The sequence below is a fragment of the Schistocerca gregaria genome, chromosome 1 (assembly GCF_023897955.1).
Source record: "Schistocerca gregaria isolate iqSchGreg1 chromosome 1, iqSchGreg1.2, whole genome shotgun sequence".
NCBI classification, from domain to species: Eukaryota; Metazoa; Arthropoda; class Insecta; order Orthoptera; family Acrididae; genus Schistocerca; species Schistocerca gregaria.
The window spans coordinates 503,305,957-503,329,463 of record NC_064920.1 but is presented as its reverse complement, the minus strand read 5'-3'; the positions used below and the strand labels follow the sequence as shown (position 1 = coordinate 503,329,463).

The 23,507-nt window shown below is 45.0% G+C and overlaps 1 protein-coding gene across 4 annotated transcripts in view; it reads left to right on the top strand.

Moving 5' to 3' along the window:
* The window catches only part of LOC126354214 (zinc finger CCHC-type and RNA-binding motif-containing protein 1-like), a 93,622-nt gene that overhangs the window by 68,911 nt on the left and 1,204 nt on the right, over positions 1-23,507 (top strand). For all 4 annotated transcript variants that reach the window (XM_050003693.1, XM_050003684.1, XM_050003703.1 and 1 more), the window contains one exon: positions 21,052-21,174. In XM_050003693.1, the coding sequence (XP_049859650.1) occupies positions 21,052-21,174 (123 nt within the window). The remainder of the gene's footprint in view (positions 1-21,051; positions 21,175-23,507) is intronic.

The following is a 23,507-nucleotide window of genomic DNA, read 5'->3' as shown; positions in this document are numbered from 1 at the left end:
AGAGCTGGAAGACTACACCTGCCCCCCTGATGGTTGGGGGACACTTCCCTCCCTGTTGTTCCCGTACCACCTACCTCGTGAGCACTGTCCCCCCAACCATCAGGGGCACCAGTCCCCACTTCTCAGCCGGAGAAGTGTAAGTCTTCTTCATCTCTTCTTGCTAGGGAGGGGTCTCTTGGGTGACTCCCTTCCCAGATTTCTGCTACTAGGACAGATGACACCCACCAGTGGCTGAAGTACCCAAAAGCAGCTGGGCGTAGGGCTTTACAATCATCCTCAATTCTGGAGACTGAATTAGTGAAGCCCTCCCAGCCAGAGTAATACAAGGATCAGCGAGAGAAATCCAGAAAGAAGACACCCCAAGACCAACGGAATTGCCGTGGCACCCACACCACAGCTACCTACAAGCTCTGTGTCCAAGGATGAGGTAAAGATTCTGGCGTCCACTGAGGACCCAGATCTAGGCGCTACAGTTTAGAACTGTATGACCGCTACGGTTGCTGTTTCGAATCCTGCCTCCGGCATGGATGTGTGTGATGTCCTTAGAAGTTAAGTCCCATAGTGCTCAGAACCATTTGAACCATTTTTGAAGATCAGACATCTTTTTGGGTACCAGACCTCAACAGGTGTCCCTGGTGTTAACATCAATGGTGTGCTCTCTACCAATACAAACACAATTGCCGAGCACTTTGGTCGAGCGTCTCCCCCAGGGGCTCAGAATTCACTTGCTGAGTACGGGCTTGGCGACCCCGGGGTCCTGAGCTGGGGGCTGGTCTGCGCCGCCAGTCTCCTGTCACCGTAACCCTCGGACATGCTTCAGCGACCACCGTACGGCGCGGCGGTGAAATGTTGTGTGCTGCGGGGAATGGTAATCTTGGCTTGACCGCCTGGATTGCGAGGAAGGCCAACCTCTATAAAAACCCCTCAATCTTTCGGTGTACTCCGCGCCTAGAAGATGCATGGCTGTTGGGGTGGAACAGTCGCAAGCGGGCAACCTCTGGGGCACCTGCCACACCCCAGTTGTATAAGGCTTACTCAGGCAGGCGGGGCTCTGTCTGAGCGGACCTTTAGTTCCCTAGCTGCTCGTGGGACCGCAATGGACCCTTCGACCTCTACATTTCCCCCTACCAGTGGCTTGGATGGGCCACTGGTAGGAAAACACACCTCATCGAAAAAGCGGCTACGCGCTGCGAGTCCTCCAGCGCCTGGTGTTGCTAGAGATTTAACAGACTGTAGTAACGGAGCACATGCTGATAACCAGAATGTGTTTTTTATTATTAAAAGGAAGGAGGGTAGCTTTGAGAGGGTTTCTCCCTTTTACATCCACAAGGGTCTTGAGGGAATTGCAGGAACGCTGAAATCTGTAAAGCGACTGCGCAGTGGGACTCTGTTAGTTGAGACTTCTAGTTCCCATCAAGTCGCTTCCCTTCGGAAAGCAACCTGTCTAGGAGAGTACGCTATTGAGACCGAGCTCCACTCCACTTTGAATTATAGTAAGGGTGTTGTGATGTGTAGGGACTTGGTGGATATCTCCATAGACGAGTTAAAATCTGAGTGGGCTGACGAAGGTATTGTTGATGTGCAGCATATTATGAAATGAGTCGATGGGGACCTCGTCAAATCTGACTCGTTTATTCTCACGTTCAGTTGCCCGAGACTCCCAGAGCATGTTAAAGCGGGGTTCTTACGTTTGCCAGTACGGCCATATTTCCCCAACCCAATGCGCTGTTTTAAATGTCAGCGCTTTGGGCATACTACGTTGGGGTGCAATGGGGTAGCCACTTGTGGTAAATGTGGTCAGCCTGCCCATGACGGAGCCGATTGTTCATCACCTGTGAAGTGCGTGAATTGGTCTGGGAGTCACCCTGTCTGGAGCTGGATCTGCCCCATCTATCTCGAAGAACAGAAGCTACAGGAGATTAAAACATCTAAGCGCATCCCCTATGGTGAGGCCAAGAAGCTCTTTAAGGCCATGCAACCTCCTGTGTTTTCAACATCTTTCGCTTCTGCTCTCAAAAGACCAGTACAACTGGCCACTGTTGCTACGCAAACAGAGGTTGCTAGTGTTAGCACTAATACCTGCGCTTGCCAGTGCACTTGTGCTGCTGCGGTTGTTTTGCAACCTGCGCCTCTCCCCGCTACGTCAGACAAGGCCGTGGTTGCTGACATTGGGGTACTTCCTGCCTCTCCCCATATGGCGCCTTCTGCCCAGGCGAGTAAAGCTCCAACTGTTGACAAGGCTCTGCATTCTAAGCCCCCCCAAGACAAAGCCTCAGAAGGTGAAGGTTTTGCCACCCGAGGAGACTAGTCAGCGTCGGTCCGATGACGAGGCCATCGTACTGTCTGACATCTCCCGTGGGTCGTCATCGGGGCTTATGGACATTGATGTCGACCGGGGGCGATCTTCTCACCCCAGGAATAAATCTCCGGCCAGTACGGGCTCACCTCCAAAGCACAGAGGCAGGGTGAAAGTACAGCTACCCTGATCACTGGCTCCCATATTACAGTGGAACCTGAATGGGTTCAGGACGCATGTGGCCGAATTACAACTCCTTATACGAGAGTGCCCCTTGTGCTTATGTCTCCAAGAGACACATTTTCGGGCCAATGATGCTCCTTCTTTACGGGGCTATACCGTATATCGAAAAGATGATCTGACGGGGGAAAGGGCAAAGGGTAGTGTTGCTGTTTTTGTCCGTGACATGCACCCCTCATCTAAGCTCCCTCTCGTCACCGACTTGCAAGCAGTTGCAGTTGACATCCTTGTGGGTCGGAGGCTCACAGTCTGTTCAGTTTATTTACCGCCTCAGGATGCGATAGACTCTGAGGCTCTCACGGACCTTATTAGCCAACTCCCCCGCCCATTTCTTCTTCTGGGAGACTTCAACGCTCATAATGTCTTATGGGGCTCTTCGACCTGCCCCAGGGGTCGCATTCTGGAAAGCCTCATGATGTCTGAAGAACTGTGCATCCTCAACTCTGGTGCTCCCACTCATTTCTGTACTGCTTCCGGGTCGTCATCCGCTATTGACCTTTCTGTTTGCTCTCCAGCACTTGCGGATTCTGCTCTGTGGGAGGCTGCTGCTGACCTCCATTCTAGTGACCACTTCCCCCTTTGGATTCGCCTCCTGGATGAGGCTGTGGCATTACCAGAGCTTCTGCAGAGCTGACCGGACACTTTTCAGCCAACTGGCTGTTTTGGAACACCATGCCAGTGTCCACGAATGGGTAGACCATGTGACAGCCATGATCTCCCATGCTGCTGAATTGTCAATCCCACGGTCATCCGGTCATCCCAAGAGGTCCCTTGGTGGACCACTGAGTGCCGCTCAGCCATCAGAGCCAACCGTGCAGCTCTGCGCCGTTTCAAGTGCCGTCCCTCAGCTGACAATCTTGCGGCCTTTCGGGTGGCAAGGGCCAGAGCGCGGCGAGTGATTAAAGAGAGCAAACGATGGTCATGGCAATCGTTCTTGAACTCCACCCCCCGCTCCACTAGCTCTACGAAAGTATGGGAAGCCATCAGGAGGATTTCCGGGAAACTCAGCCAGCTACCTGTCACGGCATTGCTGCATCAGGGATGTCTCCTCACGGCGCCGAGAGACATTGCCCAGACACTGGCCATGCATTTTGCGGACTCTACCGCCACTATTAACTGTGATCCAGATTTCTGCCACTACTGCACTGCCATCGAGAGGGGTCACTTGGACTTCCGGTCTCTAAATTCTGAACCCTATAACTGCCCCTTCACAATGTGGGAACTGGATTCTGCGCTGTCTGTGGCTCATGATACTGCGCTTGGTCATGATAAAATCCTGTACAGCATGCTGCGGCACTTGTTGCTGCCATCCAAGGAAGTTCTCCTGAACTGTTTTAATATGATATTGTTATCCGGCACGTACCCTGACTCGTGGAGAGAGGCGATATTGATTGCCCTCCTCAAACCAGGGAAGGACCAAACGCATCCCTGTAGTTATCGGAGTATTGCTTTGACAAGCTGTGTTGGGAAGACGTTGGAACGCATGGTCAACCGCCACCTGGTTTGGCTGCTCGAGACCAGGCAGCTCCTTAGCCCCTCTCAGTGTGGCTTTCGGAGATGTCGTTGCACTATAGACAACTTGACCCTGCTTGAGGCCGCCATCCAGCAGGCCTTCCTACGTAACCAGCATTGTCTAGGGGTCTTCTTTAACATTAATAAGGTGTATGACACTACTTGGCGCCGCCTTATCCTCAATCAACTCCATGAGTGGGGCTTTCGTGGCCGTCTCCCCATCTTCATTCGGTCCTTTCTTTCTCACCGCCTCTTTCGGTATTGGGTTGGTAATGTGCTATCTGATTTCTACGTGCAGGAGAATGGCGTTCCTCAGGGCAGCGTTTTAAGTGTCACCCTCTTTGCCGTCGCTATTAACAGTATCACGTCCACTATCCGGAGTCCTGCCCAATGCTCCTTGTTTGTGGACGATTTTGCTGTTTTCTGTTCTTCCTCCAGTCTTGTCACTGCTAGTCGGCAGTTGCAGCATACGATAAAGCGCTTAGAGGCATGGACTGCAAAGACAGGTGTTACCTTTTCTGCAGACAAATCTGTGTGTGTTCATTTTAATCGTTCTCGGCGTCCTTTTACCTCCCCTGAATTGCGTCTGAGGGACACCATTCTTCCTTTAAGAGACACTGTGAGGTTCCTGGGCGTCACTTTCGATTCCAAGTTGTCGTGGTTGCCTCACCTTAAAGACCTCAAGTTGCGGGCCCTGAAGGCACTGAATATTTTGAAGTGTCTGAGCCATCGGTCCTGGGGAGCAGATCGGGCGCGTCTGCTGCAGTTTTATAGGGCTTTCGTCCGATCGCGTTTTGACTATGCTTGCACCATGTATGGATCAGCAAGGCCTTCGTATCTGAAGATCCTTGATGCAGTACACCATGAGGGTATCAGGCTGGCCACTGGTGCCTTCCGTACCAGTCCCATCCCCAGCCTGTGTGCTGAGGCAGGAGAACCGCCGCTCGCCATCTGGCGGAAACTCCTCATGGTGCAATGGGTGTGTCATTTCCTTGCCTGTCCTACCTCCCCTGCGTACCCTACCGTTGCCTGACCGCCTATGGAACGTCTCTTTTCCAGTCGTCCCAGGGCAACGAGACCATTTGGGATTCGTGCCAAGCATTTGCTTGAGTCCCTTGGTGTGGAGCGTGTGGCCCCCCAACGACAAGGTTTTACTTGCCTGCTTCCCTGGTTGCTTCAGAGGCCCAGCATCCTTCTAGACTTGTCAGAGAACCGGAGGAACTGCACTCCAGCGTTTGTTTTTACCTCCTTATTTTATGATATTTTAAACCAGCATCCGGACCATGTACCTGTATTCACAGATGGCTCTAAACAGGGGGACTCTGTTGGTTGTGCTGTGGTTTTCCCTGATCGAGTCGTCAAGTTACGGCTTCCTGCGGCATTTACCATCCTTGATGCCGAATTGTTTGCAATCTTGCGGGCATTGGAGCGGATGAGATGTGTTCCCAGTCTTAAGTTCCTCATCTGTTCTGACTCCTTGAGTGCCCTTCAGACCATGCAACACTTGTAGCCAGCGGATACGGTCATCCAGAACATCCATGATGCCCTACTCCACCTGCAACAGCAGGGGAAGGAGGTTTCTTTCTGCTGGGTGCCGGGGCACGTGGGTATTAGGGGAAAAGAACTGGCGGATGTGGCTGCCAAAGATGCATGTTCCCTCCCTCACGTTGTTGAATGTGCCGTTCCCCTCCATGCTGTAACCTCCCTTTTGCGTTTTCGTGTTATGCATCAATGGGAAGAGGAGTGGCTGGCAGTTTCTGACAATAAGCTGCGTCTGGTAAAGGCCACTACGCGACCATGGCGTACGTCCTACCAGTCATATAGGAGGGATGAGGTTCTCCTCGCTCGCCTCCGCATTGGGCATAGTCCCTTAACGCATGGTTTTTTACTCCGGTGGGAGGACCCCCCAATCTGCAGTGCTTGTGGCGTCCAGATTACTGTCCGCCACATTTTACTTGACTGTCTTTTATTCTCTGACCTGAGGGCGGTGGTCTCTTTGCCCCCGGATTTGCCCTCTATTTTGCAAGACTACGCAGCGACTGTGGTTAAGGTCTTACGGTTTTGTGTCCTGTCCAATCTGTTGCCTCGGATTTTAGGGAGAGGGTTTTAATGTGCTGCTGGGTGACTGGCTCACCCAGGTTTTAGGTAAGAGGTCCGCCAGTCACGATTACCTCTTTGTTTCCCTTCGGTTTCTGTTCTCTTTTCCTTGTGTTTCCTTTCCTTTTTTAGTGTGTTCCTTCTCCTCTTGTTTTGTCCCTGTATGTGGGGATTTGGAACTGCGTCAGGTCTGCGTCTTTTAGCCATTTTCCTTGATCGCTGTTCGTCTTAGTCCCTTCAGTGCATGTGTTCCTGTTTTTATGTGCTTGGGCGCTGATGACCACACTGTTTAGCGCCCGTAAACCTCAAACACACACACACACACACACACACACACACACACACACACACACACACACACACACACACCTGGTCGAGCATCTGTGTCGAAGAACTACCTCCCAGCCTTTCACATCCTCAAACAGCGGACGGAAAGGGAAGTCTTCTTGTTCACTACATGCCACAATGAACCCTATAATGCCCCATTTACAGAGTGGGAGCTCCTGGGCTGGAGCGGATCCACAGTCAGATGATTAAACATCTCTCGTCTGACTACAAGCGATATCTCCTCCTAATCTTCAACCAGATCTGGTGTGATGATGTCTTTCCATCGCATTGGTGGGAGAGCACCATCATTCTAATGCTAAAACCTGGAAAAAATCTGCTTGATGTGGATAGCTGTCAGCCCATCAGTCTCACCAGTGTTCTCTGTAAGCTGCTGGAATATGTGGTGTATCGGCGCTTGGGATGGGTCCTGGAGTCATGTGGCCTACTAGCTCCATGTCAGTGCAGCTTCCACCAGGGTCGCTCTACTACTGGTAATCTTGTCTGCCATCCAAACAGTCTTTTCCAGACACCAACACCTGGTTGCCGTCTTTTTTGACTTACGTAAAGCATGCGAAATGACCTGGCGACATCATATCCTTGCCGCACTGTATGAGTGGGGTCTCTGGGGCTCGCTCAATATTTGTATCCAAAACTTTCTGTCGCTCCATACTTTCTGTGTCCAAGTTGGTGCCTCCCATAGTTCCCCCATATTCAGGAGAATGGCGTTCCTTAGGGCTCCGTATTGAGTGTATCTCTATTTTTAGTGACCATTAACGGCTGTGCAGCAGCTGTAGGGCCTTCATCCTCCCCTTCTCTGTATGCTCCTCCAGTACTGGTGTTGGTGAGCGGCGCATACAAGGAGCCATTCACAAGGCGCAGTCATGGGCTGTAGCCCACGGCTTACAGTTTTCAGCCCCGAAGTCATGTGTCATGCACTTCTGTCGGCATTGTACCATTCATCCAGAACCTGAACTTTATGTTAATGATGATCCACTCACTGTAGTGGAGATGTATTGATTCTTAGGACTGGTTTTCAACAACCAATTGACTTGGCTACCTCACCTTTGTCAGCTTATGTGGGAGTGCTGGCAGCACCTCAATGCTCTCCGCTGCCTGAGGAACACCAACTGGGGTGCAGATCACTCTATGCTGCTGCAGCTCTACAGAGCCCTTGTTCAGTCCTGCCTTGACTATGGGAGTCTGGTTTACGGCTCAGCGGCGCCCGCAGCGTGGAGTTTACTCAACCCAGTGCACCACTGTGGCGTTCAACTAGCAACGACAGCTTTTAGAATGAGTTCAGTGACCAGTGTCCTGGTAGAGTCCGGAATCCCTCCATTATGGATCTGATGTGCGCAACTGAGTTATGGTGCACATATTCGAAGTTCTCCTGCACATCCGAATTACCATCTCCTTTTCCCACTTGTGGCAGTTTATCTCCCACATCAGCGACCCATGTCAGGGTTCACAATTGCAATTTGCGTACGATCTCTTGTGTCTGAATTGGAGTCCTTCCCTTTACCACCTCTACCTGAGGTCCATTCACATACACCCCATGGTGTACACCTCGGCTGAAGCTTTGTCTGAACCTTTTACATGGCCCTAAGGACTCAGTTAGCCCCGCCGCTCTCCGCTGTCACTTCCTCTTGATTCTTGACACATTCTGGAGCTTTGAAGTTGTTTACACCAACAGCTCGATGGCTGATGGTAATGTTGGCTTTGCCTATGTCCACAGAGACTATATTGAACAGCATTCCTTGCCCACTGGCTGCAGTGTATTCACTGCAGAGCTTCGTGGCCATATCTCGTGCCCTTCGGTACATCCGTTCCTGTTCTGGTGAGTCGTTTCTTCTCTGTTCTGACTCCCTGAGCAGTTTACAAGCTATCAACCAGTGCTATCCTTGTCATCCTTTGGTAGCGAACATCCAGGAATACCTCTCTGCCCTGGAGCAGTCTAGTCGTGCAGTGGTGTTTGTGTGGACCCCAGGATGTGTTGAAATCCCAGGCAACAAACTTGCTTATAGGCTGACCAACAGGCTATGTGGAAACTGCTCTTGGAGATGGGCATCTCTGAAACTGACCTGCATTCTGTCTTACGCCACAAGGTTTTTCGACTTTGGGAGATGGAGTGGCATAACAGTATGGACAACAAACTGTGTGCCATTAGGGAGAGTGCAAATGTGTAGAAGTTTTCCCTGCGAACTTCTCGCAAGGAATCAGTTGTTCTTCGTGAGCTACGCATTGGCCAAACGTGGCTCACACACAGTTACTTCCTCCGTCACAAGGACCCACCTCAGTGTCGCTGTGGCTCCCAAATGACAGTCGTCCACCTCTTGCTGTATTGCCCACTTTTAGCCGCTTTGTGGCAGGCTTTTAACTTTCCCAGGATCCTACCTTTGGTGTTGGCCGAAAATGCCTCAACAGCAGCTTTAGTTTTACTTTTTATTCGTGAGGGTGGGTTTTATCATTTGATCTGAGTTTCAGCACATGACCTTTGTCCTCCACCCTAGGACTTTTAGGGTGGAGGTTTTAATGTCTTACAGAGTGGCTGGCTTCTCCTTTTTTATTCTCATGGTCAGCCATCCATGGTAATCTGCTTTCTTGTTTTTAGTCTCTTCTCCCTGTGTCTTGTGTGTCTCTGTGGTTTTCTTGTCCTGTTTTGTCCATTGTAGTGTTTGTTGTCCTTCTCTCGTTCTTCTGGTTCTTCCTTTCTCGTGTTACTGTGCCATACATCATCTCTATTTTCTTCTTTCCTTTGGGTAATTGCTCTACTGGGAACAAGGGACCAATGACCTCGCAGTTTGGTCCCTTCCCCCCCCCCCCCCCCCCCCCTTTTAAACCAACCAACTAAATAAATAATAAACAGGTTGATGTCATAATTGACAACTTTAGTGGGCATTACATTATTGAAAATTATGAGACAACCGCCATAGCATAATGGGAAGGTGAACCGTGTGTGTGTGTGTGTGTTTTTGTTTGTTTGTTTGTGTTCGGGTTTGCATGTGGTGGTGGTGGGGGGGGGGGGGGGGGGGGGGGGGGTGGCATGCATGTGTGTCTCAGGCCTGTGTGCTCTCCAGCACATCATTCCTGGGTGGTGGTGGTGGGGGGGACTTATTCAACACAATAAAGAAACTATGCCAACAACTGAAACTTCAGAGGAAACCTCTGTTTCCTAGTGTGTGTAATTCCAGTTTACCCTTTAATAGTTGAAGTGTATTTTAATCGCCCATCTGTTGACTTAAGACAGTTACAACATCATAAGTGGTGAATGAGAGAAGACTTCCTGCTATAAACATTACCTAGACAAAATTATTTAGCACCCTATCAATGATAGAAACATACTAGACTTGTTGATAACAAAAATATCTGGATTGTTTGTGGATGCTTTCAGAGAGACTAGGATTAGTGATCATTGTACAGTTGTAGCTGTAATGGACAGCTAGGTACCACGGGCTAGAAAGGCAAGCAGAGAAATGTAAATGTTTAGTCTTAGATATAAGCAGGAATCATTTGATTCACATAGTGAATATATAGAGGAACTGTGGCTCAAGAATAATCAGTTAGTTAGCCAAACTTTAGAAAAACACATTCATAGCAGAATAATTAAAGATGGTGGAGATCACCCTTGGTGCACAGCCAGTATTGCAAAACTTCTTAAGAAGCAATGTGTGCTACATAATAAGTACAAAGCAAAGCATAAATCAATAGATAGACAGATATTAATTGAAACACACTTAGTAACCGTAAGGGCAATGAGTGAAGACTTGAATAAGTGCTGTAGTAAAATATTCTCACAAGACCTGTACAAAAATCCTGAGAAATTATGGTCATACGTTACAATCATCAACAACACAAAAACTCCATATACTTGAGGACAGGACAATAACAGGAAAAAAGGAAATGTTGAAGTCTGTCTTCAGATGCTCCTTCACAAAGGAAATTAAAGGAGTGTTGCTATCATTTAGAAGTTGTATTGCTATTAAGATGAATGACATAGTGATCAGTATTAGTGGTGTTGAAGAGCAGCTTCAATCACCAAAACTCAATTCCTATCAGTTTCTATATAAAATTTGTGAATGAATTGGCTTCACTCCAATCATAATTTACTGCAGATCCTTTGACCAGAGTTGTATTTTCTGCAATTGGAAAAGAGCACAGGTCAAAACTGACTACAAATTAAGAAGGAAAGCTGATCCAGAGGACTATCATACTACATATATCGCTGACATCTATTTGTAGCAGACAGGTAGAGCATGTTCCTAGTTCAAACATTATGACTTATATGGAAGGAAATAATGTCCTCCATCAAAATCAACAATGCATTTCAAAAATATCAATCGTGTGAAACTCAATTTGCACCCTTCACACATGAAACCTCTATGACCTGGAGAGAGAAGAGATTGATGATAAACTGTTTCCTGACTGCAAAAATAGTTTTGTTTCAGCACTGCATCTTTGCATTCCAAAGAAAATGTGTTCCTGTGAGATAGTTAACAATGTCTTTAGGTTGAGCAAATATTTTCTGATAGGCGGAACACAGTGTGTTATCCTGGATGGAGAGTCACTTGCAGGCACTGAAGTAATATGTGATATTCCACAGTAGAGTGTAAAATAAGACCTTGGCTGTTCATGCCATGCATCAATGGAATAGTGGGCGTTACTAGTTGCAATCTTAGGTGTGCAGACAGTGCAACTATGTATGACGTTATTCTAGCTTGTAAACATTGCAGTAATGTCCAGTCACGTTTGGACAAGAATTACAACCAGCTGCAGAGAGGCATGTAGCTGTTTATTTAGAGAAATGCAAAGCTGTGTACTTCACAAAAGTGTGTCATCCTTTGACTACAAAATTAATGACAGACAGCTAAAATCAGTTCTGTTGTGGGAATATTTATGAAAATATGATGTAGAATGGTTATGGTCACCAAGTTTGAGGTAAAGCAGATGCCAAGCTATGATTAATTGATAGGGTACGCATACAAAACACTCTGTACCTGAATCATGTTCAAGTGTGTGGGGCCCAGGTTGGACTAATGGGGACACTGAACGTAAAAGGCTACTGTAAAAGGTCACAGGCTGGTTCAACTGGCAAGAAAGCGAGACATAAATGTTGAAAGTGCTTAATTGTCTGGCAGTTGAATAAATACATCATACATCTCATGAGAAGCTGCTTACAAAACTTAAAAGAATTATCTTTCAAGTAAAAACTATGAATTTTTTTCATGTGATTTTCATTTTTCACATAGAAATCATATAAATAAATCAGGCAAAAAACAACACAGAGGCATACAGCAGTCATACATCATATGATCCATCTGTGAATGGAATGGGAAATGACCTTAATATAAGATACAATAAAAAGTACACTCTACCACACACTTTTACATTTACATCTCTGTATATACTCCACCATACAGTATGTGGCAGAGTGTAGCTAGTTATTTTCTTTCCTGTTCCACTCAAAAATCGTACCAGGGAAAAATGACATTCTACATGCATCCATACGAGCCCTAAATTTCTCTTATCTTGTCTTTGCAGTTCTCATGTAAAATGTACATTTGCAGCTGTAGAACTGATCTGCACTCAGCTGGAAATGTCAGTTCTGTAAATTTTCTCAATAGTATTTCACAAAAAGAATGTCGTCTTCCCTGCAGGGACTCCCATCTGAATTCTTGAAGCGTCTCCACAATATTCACATGTTGATTGAATGTACAGGTAACAAATATAGCAGCTTGCTCTGAATTGCTTTGATGTCTTCCTTTGATCTGACCTGGTGGGGACCCCAAACACTCGAGCAATACTCAAGAGTGGTTTGCACTAGTGTTTGAAACACAATCATCTTTATGAATGAGCTACAGTTTCCTAGTATTCCCTCAATAAACTCAAGTTAACTTTCCACTTCCATATACCTGGCTGTACACTGGCTGCAGATTAGTCTTGCTTCAGGTGCTTCTCTACCACAGACTGTGTGCTAAGCAATGCAAGTGCACTGCGGATTCATCAACAGTATAAGCACTCATGTTGACAAGCCAACCTCCCACAAGTGCCACTATAGGTCCAACCTCTCCAGAAGCAGCGCATGCACCAGTGATAGCAATGCTACAGCCAGGACAGTAGATTATATTTATAAGCAGGCAGCACACAGTCTCATCTTATGCTCACATGCTGGGCTTATGCTAGCCATGCCGAGTGGCTTATTAATCCAAGCTCTCATCAGCTGCACCACACCAATCCACCAGCAATCGCTGTGGAGCCTGTGCCTCCTCCAATGCCAGCCTTTACCAGGCTCAACACCCCTGTGACTGTTACTGGGAGATATGTAACAGCTTCTGCGGAGTTTGGAAGATAGGAGATGAGGTACTGGCAGAACTGAAGCTGTGAGGGAGGGTCGTGAGTTGCACTTGGGTAGCTCAGATGGTGGAGCACTTGCCTGGGAAAGACAAATGTCCCGAGTTCGAGTCTGAGCCCAGCACACAGTTTTAATTTGCCATGAAGTTCGAGTCTCAGTCTGGCACACAGTTTTAATCAGGCATGAAGTTTCATATTGGCCCACACTCCACTGCAGAGTGAAAATCTCATTCTAGAAACATCCCCCAGGCTGTGGCTAAGCCACGTCTCCACAATATCCTTTCTTCCAGGAGAGAAGGTAGGAGATGAGGTACTGGTAGAATTGAAGCTGTGAGGGCAGGTTGTGAGTCATGCTTGGGTAACACAGATGGTAGAGCACTTGCCCACAAAAGGCAAAGGTCTCGACTTTGAGTCTCGGTCCAGCACACACTTTTTACTCTGCCAGGAAGTTTGATACTAACAACATTTGCACCTACCCACCAACCATCACACTTGGAGTATTTGCCTCCTCTGATGCTGTCCTTCCCCAGATTCGATATTGCCGGAACTGTAATCTTGTATGTGTATTTGTGCCTTGCCATTACTGTCACAACTTATGTTACAACAGACCATTGTGATAATGTACGTCACACATTGTCATGACCCAGGTCAAGACATGCTCTTGGTTTTGTTACATTCACTCTTGATGAGGAAGATCCATTTCAGTTGTATCTATCAGAAGCTAAATTATGTTAAACTGTGTTCTTTCTGTTCTGTGTTAATAAAGTGTTACTTACACATTATTTGGAAACTCATCATTATTTGCATGCAGCCTAACAGTTAGAACACATCAGTTGTCTACTAGCATAAAGTCTACATGCTGCAGCAACTAGAGTTATCTGCCATTGTTCTCATGCTCAGTGGCTGCCTTCCCTCCAGCTGAGCAGATGCTACCCTACCTCTCCAAGTGTTAGCCAAGAAAATGGAGTCACAAATGGTCTTTCCTGTTGAGGGTGGCACAGCCCAGAACACATCAGTTGGTGACAAGGGTGCAGCTCCATTCCTGCTGCCCTGAACCTCACCTTCCACCCTCTTGTGGTGGCAAGCCCATTGCTGCTTCCATGGCCCCATACCTTTTACAGATTGATGCAGCCATGAACAGCCTCCCTCAAGAGGGTGGCACATCACATCAGTCGGCAATGAGGTCCACATTTATGTTCGCTCTAGTTGCACACGACACTGCCCCTGCATTCCACCATGAGGGTGGTGGAGCACTTCATGCCTCCTCTCACCTGGTTGTCTTTCTTGTGACTACATGCTGGTTTCTTTGCTGCCTCTGGCGCTCTGCTCCCTCTTTCTTTCATGCTTCTGCACACCTGGCAGCATTCTTCCCACCACTTCAGCTCACCTTTATCGACCTTTCTTATTCTTGTACACCTGTGCATGCCAGATCCACTGATGTCTTCCCCATTGCATCCTGCCTCCCAATTATCATTCTCCTCCGACGTGACCTTGATGCACACAGTTGGCATTTCATGTGCCTCGTGCACAACCTCGACACTTCACAGTGTGCACAGTGTGTCTGCTGCTGAGGCTCACACTTGTGCTACCAACGCGTGACCTTAGAGCCCACGTTTCCACCACTGCCCAGTCTCAGTCTCCAGGTACATTCCTCTTCCCTTGCTGCACCATTGCCCTTCCTGCCACTATCTTCCAGCCACACCTGATGCAGCCTCTGCTGCATCACACCTTCACCTACAAGTTGCAGTCATAGCCTGCCACTGCACAAGGGCGGCACAGCACTTCATGTCCTCACCACCGCCACAATGAGCCTGCACTTTTTTCCTCATTTTAGGCCTCTCACCAACTTCATTCACAGGCACACTCGGGTCATCCACTCTCTCTGCAACAACTGCTTTACAACCTAGGGTCCGAGATTCCAGGGACAGAGTCACAGGTTCCAAGAGCTGCCCACATCTGCGGACATCCCATGTTTCCTGGGGGAAGGTATGTCTTTCCCATGGACAACTATTGGTACTGCTCTTCTTTATGGATCCCCCCCTCCCGGTAGTGGATGCAGGATCTGTGATCAACATAAAGATGTTGTCATCACCTTTTCCTTATACCATACATCCAAAGCTATGGCAGCTGCTCCTGCCTTCGGCACAACATCTGCGACCAGTGCATAGTCTTGCTCCAGGCACTCTTCCACTGGAGGCAGTATGTGCTGAGCAATGGAAGTACACCTTGGATTTGTTAGCAGTACAAGCCAACTTCCAGTAGATGCTACCAGAGGCACAACCATGTTACAGTGTGCAAATCAGTAATAGTGGCCGTTGCAATTTTGGCAGTAGATTACATCTGCAGGTTACAGGCAAACTGTGCACTATATAGATATCCTTCCAGTTGTTGCCTATTTAAGATGCTGCTCAACTGCAAGCAGGCAGCATACAAGTCCAAGCTTATGATCACGCTCTGGTCTTATGCTGGGCTGTGATTAGCATCCCATCAGTGCATGCCACGCCGATCCGCTAGCAGTTGCCTTTGTCTCTGGTTGCTCTGATGGTGGCTTTCTCTGGACTCGGCATCTCAGTGACCATTTCTGGAAAATACCCAACAGCTTCTGCACCAACCCACCAGCCGTCACCCTCAGAATCTTTGCCTCCTCTGATGCCGGCATTGTCTGTATTCATTGTCTTCTGGAACTGGTGCAGCTGATGTCATGACCCAGGCCACAACAGACTCTTGGCTTCACCTCATTCCTACTAGATCAGGAGGATTCATTTCAGTTGTGTCTCTCAGAAGCTACATTATGCTAACTCTTGTTCTTTCTGTGTTGTGTTAATAAAGTATTACTTACACACTATTTTGAATTTTACCATTATTTGAATGGACACATCATTTGCTTTCCCTACTACAGTCCTTACATGCTTGATCCATTTAATGTCACTTTGCATGTTACACATAGATATTTAACTGATATGGCTGTGTCCTTGTATTTAATCCATCTGACTGTGTCAAGCAACACACCACTATTGTAATACTATATTTGAACAGTGCAGTTGTTCTTCAGAGTAACTAATAGCAAATGACTTGCACTCAGCTTTTTGTGAGAAATCTACACACTTGTAAACAACACGATTGCAAGCCATTAGTCAACCACAGGTCTGCAAGTTTGTATGCACATTAATCTGTACAGAATGACCAACCACCCCTCAGCAGCATGACTGATGTCAGATACACATTACTTTTCTTCCTCCATTATATACAGCTAAGTGTAACATGGAAACGGTCATATTTTGTGGAAATACAATGCCAAAGCTATTTACCAACCAATGCACAAAATGAATGAAAATCTTGAGTTTGTAGATTACCAAGTGCAGTTGCAGTGAAATAATGTCTAGTGCACAATGAGCTATATATATCACACACACACACACACACACACACACACACACACACACACACACACACACACACACACTCATGCTCACTCACTTACTAGAGATCAGAAATGATCTCTGTAAATTTGCCCACGGGTGCTATGAAGTTATCTCCAAATTCGCCATCTCCGTATCCTCGGAGACAACTTGACAGTCTCTGTTCTGCCAGTTTATAACCATAAACCTGTCACTTGAGTCTTTTCAGGTACAAGTGGACTCTGCTGGCGTAGAATGGAGAGTGAATACAAAAGTGTGTGAATACACCCGAGGATTCGTGGCATTGCCACTACACACACAGCATTTGGACATGACAATTGTCAACACATTGTATAAACTGAAGTCCCCTGCCACGTTTTTCTGCCCATATTGAAGGCTAATCTCAGGAAATTCTTCTTCTTCTCCTCATATCGTTACAACCCAGCATAGTTCCCTCCATTCTGCCCTCTCCAGTGCGGTTCTTCGCCATCCTCTAACTCTGACAGAGTTTATAACTTCTTCCATATCATTTGTTGACCACCTACTTCCAGATCATCTACTCACCATCTTCTTCCACATCATCTGTCCACTGCTTTCAAAACCTTTTTAGTTATTCATCAAATATCCATCCTAAAGGTGTATTCTTCCACTTTTTATAATTCTTACAACGTCAGCTCCTTGTATGAGGTAAACCAGCTCAGTGTTCGTTCTAGCCCACTGTTATCCTGAACCTTGTGCAGTGCCCTGCATTCAAATGTCCTGAGTTGCTGCTCATCAGCACCTGTTAGTGTACATGTTTCATGCCCATAGGTTACAACTGGCCTAATCATGACCTTATAAATTTGAAGTTTCGGTTATCTATTTAATAACCTTGAGGCCGACAATTTGTTGGATTTGGAGAAGAATCTGTTACCACTTAGAATGGGCAGTTTTATTTCAGTTTACGTGGAAAATTCTGTACTTGGTAAAAAGTGAAACCAACTACTGGTAGTTTATCCATATTATATTTCTTCCTGTTCAAATTCATATTCTTAGCCTTCACTTCATTAATAGCAAGGCCTCCAGGTAGTGTGTCTTCTTTCAGCTCATCTGTTGTTTCCTTTACTAAAACTCTTATATAAATAATTGCTACATAATCAGTGTATGCATATATATTTGTTGACTTTGCTGCTGTGTAACCAGATATTTGAAGCTCTTGAATGGCTGCTTCAAGAATAATATTGCAAACCATTGTGGAGAGGGTGTCTGTGTGTCTGACTCTTTTACTAATGCTGAACCATTTAATGAGTTCCCCATTCAATCACACTGCAGTGTTGGAAGTTTTCAGTGTTGCTTGGATAAGTGAACAAAATTAGATGTTACATCGAGCAGAAGCAAATCATTTAGCATTTCTGCTCTATGAGGACTGTAAGACATAAGAGGTTATGAAGCTCAATATTACATTTATATGTCTTCTCATGTATTTGCCTCAGCACAAAAATATCTGATCTGTTTTTGGCCTATTAGGGCAAAATCCGCACTGATATTCTCTCAGAATCTCATTTGCATCTGGAACTATACTGTTGTAGATAATATCAAAGAGAATCTTATAACTTAAATTAGCAAGGTAATTTGTTGGTAAGTCAAACAACAAGACTTGTCTCCCTTCTTATTGATTTGTTGGGCTACATTGAAGGTCCACTCTTCTGGGATTCTTTCCTGACTGCATCACCTTGATAAGTTTGCGGATTCTCATATGGAGACCAGTCCAACCGTTTTTTACTATTTCTGCAGTTATTCTGCCAGTTTCCGATGCTTTCTCTAACTGGATTCTCCTCTCTCTGGACTTGCGATTTAGTAGAGTGGTTGCTCTCCTCTTGTAAGATTGCTTTTCAGGATTCCCTTGAATTATTCTCTCCATATATCCAGAACACTTTCTTTATCTGTCAGCAAATTTACCTCTGTGTCATTACATGCTGCTATTTCTGGTCTATATTCTTGGGTTCCTTCTTTAATTTTCTTATAAAAATGTCTGCTCTCATTCCTTTAATAGTGCTCTTCTGTCTCCTCTACCTTTCTCCTTAGGGCTTCCCTTTTTCTCCTTCTACATACCCTTGCTGTCTGTATTCCCTTTTTATTATATAATGCCTGATTTGATCTTGTATTTTGCTGGAAGCACTTCAGTCTTGCGTCCTTTTTCTGTGTCAGTGCCTTTCTACATTAATTGACACACCAATCTTCATTTCTAAGTCTCCTTGTTTCCCCATATTGCATGTGCTGGTGACAGAATGGCATTTTTAATAGAGTCTATATGGTCTTCACCATATTTTGTTCATAACTCGTGTCTCAACCTGTCCTGATACTCTCGAACAGTAGACTTACCTTTCAATTGTTCTATGTCCCATTTCTTTATTCTGGTACTGTTTCATTTGGCAGCTATAGAAAGTTTCTGCCTCATTTTGGCTCCTATTAAATAGCGGTGAGAATCGGAATTAGCTCCTTGAAAAGTGTGCACATTTTCTGTATTAGATGCACATCTCTTTGATAGCAGTATGTTGACTATTTGGTTTGCTTCATTCTTTTTTACAGGTACCTTTGTAGATATTTTTCTGTTCATTTGTTCGCAGAAGCAAATTGGGAAACCCTCACCAAATGTGCTTCTGAATACCTCGTCTTTGCCCAGTTTCACATTGTAGTCAGCAAGGACTAATTTGGAGTCATATCTAGCTTTTCTGTCACAAACCTCCTGTAACTGATCATAGAAACAATCTACAATGTCTTCATGTGCATCTTCTGTTGGTGCATATACATTCAAGAAAGTGATATTGTTAAAATGCCCTTGAGACACAGAGTACATGTTGTTTCATTATGTGAGGAGAATCAGGCTTTCATTTTGGGGTTAGCTCCGCTAGAGTGGTTGACAAATCTCAGGAACCACAGTAGCAATTTTGATTCTGTTTTCACCAATGGACAGACTGACTCTCAAGAAAGCTTTGTATTTATAATTTATAAATATTTTGAGCAAATTGGCTGAACTATGATGAATTAAAGTCCCCATTGCATTTTTCTGCCAGTATGTGAGGGATGAATTCAGGAACTACTGTAGAGATTTTAACAGGGTTTTCACTAATATACAGACTGATTCACAAAGAAGATTTATGCATTTAATTTATTACTGCGAAGTCCAGCCATAGAAACTTAGTACTACCTGTGTGAATCTTCCTGCAGACGATAACCTCCTGCACGCTTTAGTAATGGAACGAGTTGACGAGTAAGAAGCAACCCCACTGTTCTCAGACTTGTCATACGCACTCAACTGTAGGGGCAAGGGGAGAGGCCCAGCACTGATGTAACAGCAGCCTCTTGGTTTCTAAGGTATACAACCCTCAACATGGACTCATACTCTGTCCGTTTGATGGACGGATGCTGAAACACGTCCACATGTGCCCAGGTGAAGTACTTACCTAACTCAAAATATGTTAAGTGATTCGTGGGAGCACACTAGGACCAGTACCATTTTTCACAAAGATCTTTGGACATATAAAAATGAATTCTAATTATGGACAACAGCAACATAACAGTTTTGTATGAAAAACAAGTATGTTTGTTGCAAGAAGCAAATAAAGTACTAAGGTATTGTAACAAATGTCCATCACCTACTAAGTTAACTTTATCTGTGTGAAATGGAGGAGTGAGTTAGGGGGTGGGGGGAGTAAGTTAGTAGAGTGATGCGAGAGACTTGAGATAGGTGTGGTGGAAATGGATGTGAAAGGCAGGCAAGTTGAGATAAGGCAAAGAGAAAAACACAGACATGATAACAGTTGTATTGCCCTTTTGGATGTAGAAACCCTAGGATTGTCCTTCTGATCCTTCTTAGATTATAAGTTGGAAAGTAAAGCATATCCGTCCCTATCAGAGACATTGCAACATGTGAAAGCAGCCATGTTATACATGTAATTTCTGCATGAGGGCTAAGTGAGCAAGACTACCACCCAGCTGCCCACCTTAATGACTGATCACTGCCAAACTGTGGCGAAGAACAAAGCTGACCTACCAATTGTAGAGCATGCTGCTGAGCATAACATGCTTCTTCTGTTCAGTGGCTCTTTCATAACCCATGCCATCTGGATCCCCCCCCCCCCCCCTCCCCTCCACACACACACACACACACACACACACACACACACACACACACACACAAAATCCATACCAGTTTTTTTCTGAATTACATGTATGGGCATTGTCCTTTCAATACATATTTCGATCATGCTGTCTTCTTTATCTCATTCTGCAGTATCCCTCTGTCCCATCCCCCTCTGTACCCCCATCCCCAAATCTCCCACTTCACTCTATCACTCTATTACTCTACACTTCCGTCCCTCTCCTTCACTTCATCATGCACTACACACAGCTTCCCCTGCCTGTGTCAGGGTGAGCTCAATGCTGCCAGGGCAAGCTCAATGCTCAATGTTGCCACATTTCTAACTCGTTTCCTTGCTACCTCTCCTTCCCATCTAACAGTCTCCCTTGCCTCCACCCTCCCTCCCCTAGCCAACTCCTCCGTGCTTTCTTGTTCCTGTCACTCATTCTAATCAGCATAATTCGTCTCCCCAATTGGGTTGCAGTGATGCTGTGGATGTGTTTCTCGTTGACTGTGAAGAAGAACATTGTCAAAAGCTCAACAACATTTACTGTCTTGTTTATGTCATGTTGCCTGTTCAGCTATGATTTGAGTGGTTGTCTGTCTGCCTTCCTTTAAGAGTACAGCATGTTTCACACATACATATGGGTAATGCATTTTATAAATTTTGTTCTGCATATTTTGATGACAAAAAAACCTGAAATATTATATTCCAGGATGCTGACAGTTCTTCAGATATTGAAGACAGGTTATGTGCTTTTAAAAGTTCCACTAAAGAAGAAGAGAGTGATTTGTATGAATCTGATGAAGAAACATTGAGTGCAGCTATTCGACTTGAGGTAAATATTAATATAATGCAAGTATAGTAGATCTCCAATTATCTGAACTCCAACAGGGCTGCCACAAGTTTCTCCAAGTGAAATTCTCTGATATCTCCCTGATTTCCAGACAAGTTTTAGCATTTTTCCCTGACAAATTTTGAGATCTTAAGAGTAAGTAAAGACACAAGTTGACAAAAAAGTGTAAGGACTTCTGTATTTCTAAATGCATGAGCAAAAATCTTAAGTTCTGACATCAACATCTTTTGCAATGAACCGTTTTTAGATGGAGAAAGCAAGCCAACTGGAATATAGGTTTCATTAAAACCACTTACGGTATTTTATTTCAATAAAATGGAACACATTTAGTGACAAACATATGCATTTTGTGGAGTCACAAGACAGATTTAAATTATATTCACTGATTTCAGAAATAACTTCAGAAAAAAGTAGGCCTCTTGAAAGAAGTGTTTAAGCCAGGAAAAAGTTGTGTAACCAACACTATTGGTGACTGTCAATAAAATGTTGGTTCTACTATGTTCATTATTGGCTATTATTAACCACTGTGTTATGTCTATTACTTTACAAGTATTGTGTGGTTTTTCCTTCAAAAAATATGTGAGTATATAGCATACAAACTGTCAGTGACTGCCACAATTTTCTTCTTCTTATTGTCCATACTTTCTAATATATAAACTACTTTCAAAGTGTCAAAATGTACAAGAATATATAAAATGTCTATAAAATACCGCACTGTACAATGTACTTGTGGTGAGACAGTTGCAATTCTTCAGATCCATTGCTCATGTCCTCCGGCCTGTTGAGGAACACCACAGTCCTGGGTCCATGGATAAACTATGAAAATCTGCTACATTACACCACACACAAACAGATCTGGCCTGTGGGCAGATCAGCAGGCAGCTGCTAGGCTAGCAGCAAGAACTGGTGGCAGCACGGACTGTAACTTGAGGGATGTGGTCAAAAGGGGAGAAGCAATAAGAATGTGAGGGAGTAGGGAAGTGGCTCACATACTCAGCTGTGCCCAGCCAGACAGTGCATGGCATCTCAGTAAACAAACCATTTCATCTGCTGAGACAAAAATGAGATTTTTCCAGTGTCTTTTTCAAATTTCCCTTGTACATTTGAAATTTCCTGATATCCAAAACTTGTGGCAACCCTGTCCAACTATCCAGATTGCTTTGAGGAAAAAGAAATTTATACTCTATGACTAAAGTTATTGGTTTTGTTTGATATTTGTTATAGTATACAATTAGTGTGTGTGGTAAGCAGTTACCTGAGATGTTTAGTGTGGGAACATCAACAATTTCAACCAAAAAAACTCCTACTCAGTTTTAAACTTTGTGTCTGTCCATGAGAATGAAGATGAGAGTTTGTCGAGAAAAGCTATAAAAACAGCGGAAAACAAAGAGCTTGAAGAGGCCTTATTCAAGTGGTTTTTGCAGCAGAGCATTGAAAAATCTTCTTTCAGGGCCAATTGCTTGCAAAAAAGTGAAACTTTTAGCTAAAGAGGGACAATTTGTCTTTGTTTGAGGTGAGCAGTGGCTGGGTACAGAATCTCAAGGCAAGTGCACATGAGTTGGATTTAAATGGTGAAAAACTATCAGCAGACCAAAAAGCAGCAGAAAATTTTATTGAAAAATTGAAAACTGAAGCAGGATCTTATGACCAGCAATTTTTAAATAAAATATGAGACACACCTTACTTAGAACATTTTGCTTGAAATAACTTAAGCTTCTAAAAGGGAAACTAGCACTCCCAGCCACAAGATTAGTAATGACTTTCTTACAGTGATGAACTGTACTAACTCTACAGGAAATAACGGAATACTCCACCTGTTGTTAGGAAAATCGAAAATGCTTGAGTTTTCGAAAATGTTCGAAAACTTCCCATCTTGTACAAGAATCAACGAAAGGCCTGAATGAGTGCTACTTTATTTTGCAAATGGTATGGTTCAATTTTCACACCTGGAGTAAAAAGAAACACTGAAAGGCAGAGGGAAAGAAGGCAGTAAGATGATGTTAATACTGGACATTGCACTCATGCACCCCACTGAAAGCCTTCTTGATAGAGAAGATGGATGTTTCAAAACACTCTTCCTGCCACCAAAGGTAATGAGTTTACTGCAGCCAGTGGACAAATTGATTGTTGAAACTATGAAGTGACATTACAGAAGGCAATCGTTGGGGAAGCTTCAGATAAAAGACAGAAATAAAGAAGACATTGTGGCTCATCACCAAAAACTGAATATCAAAGACTACTCTTACATGGTGGCAGAATGGTGGAAGCATGGAATTTGGCAAAGACAACCACATTAAAAAGAGCTTGGAATAAAC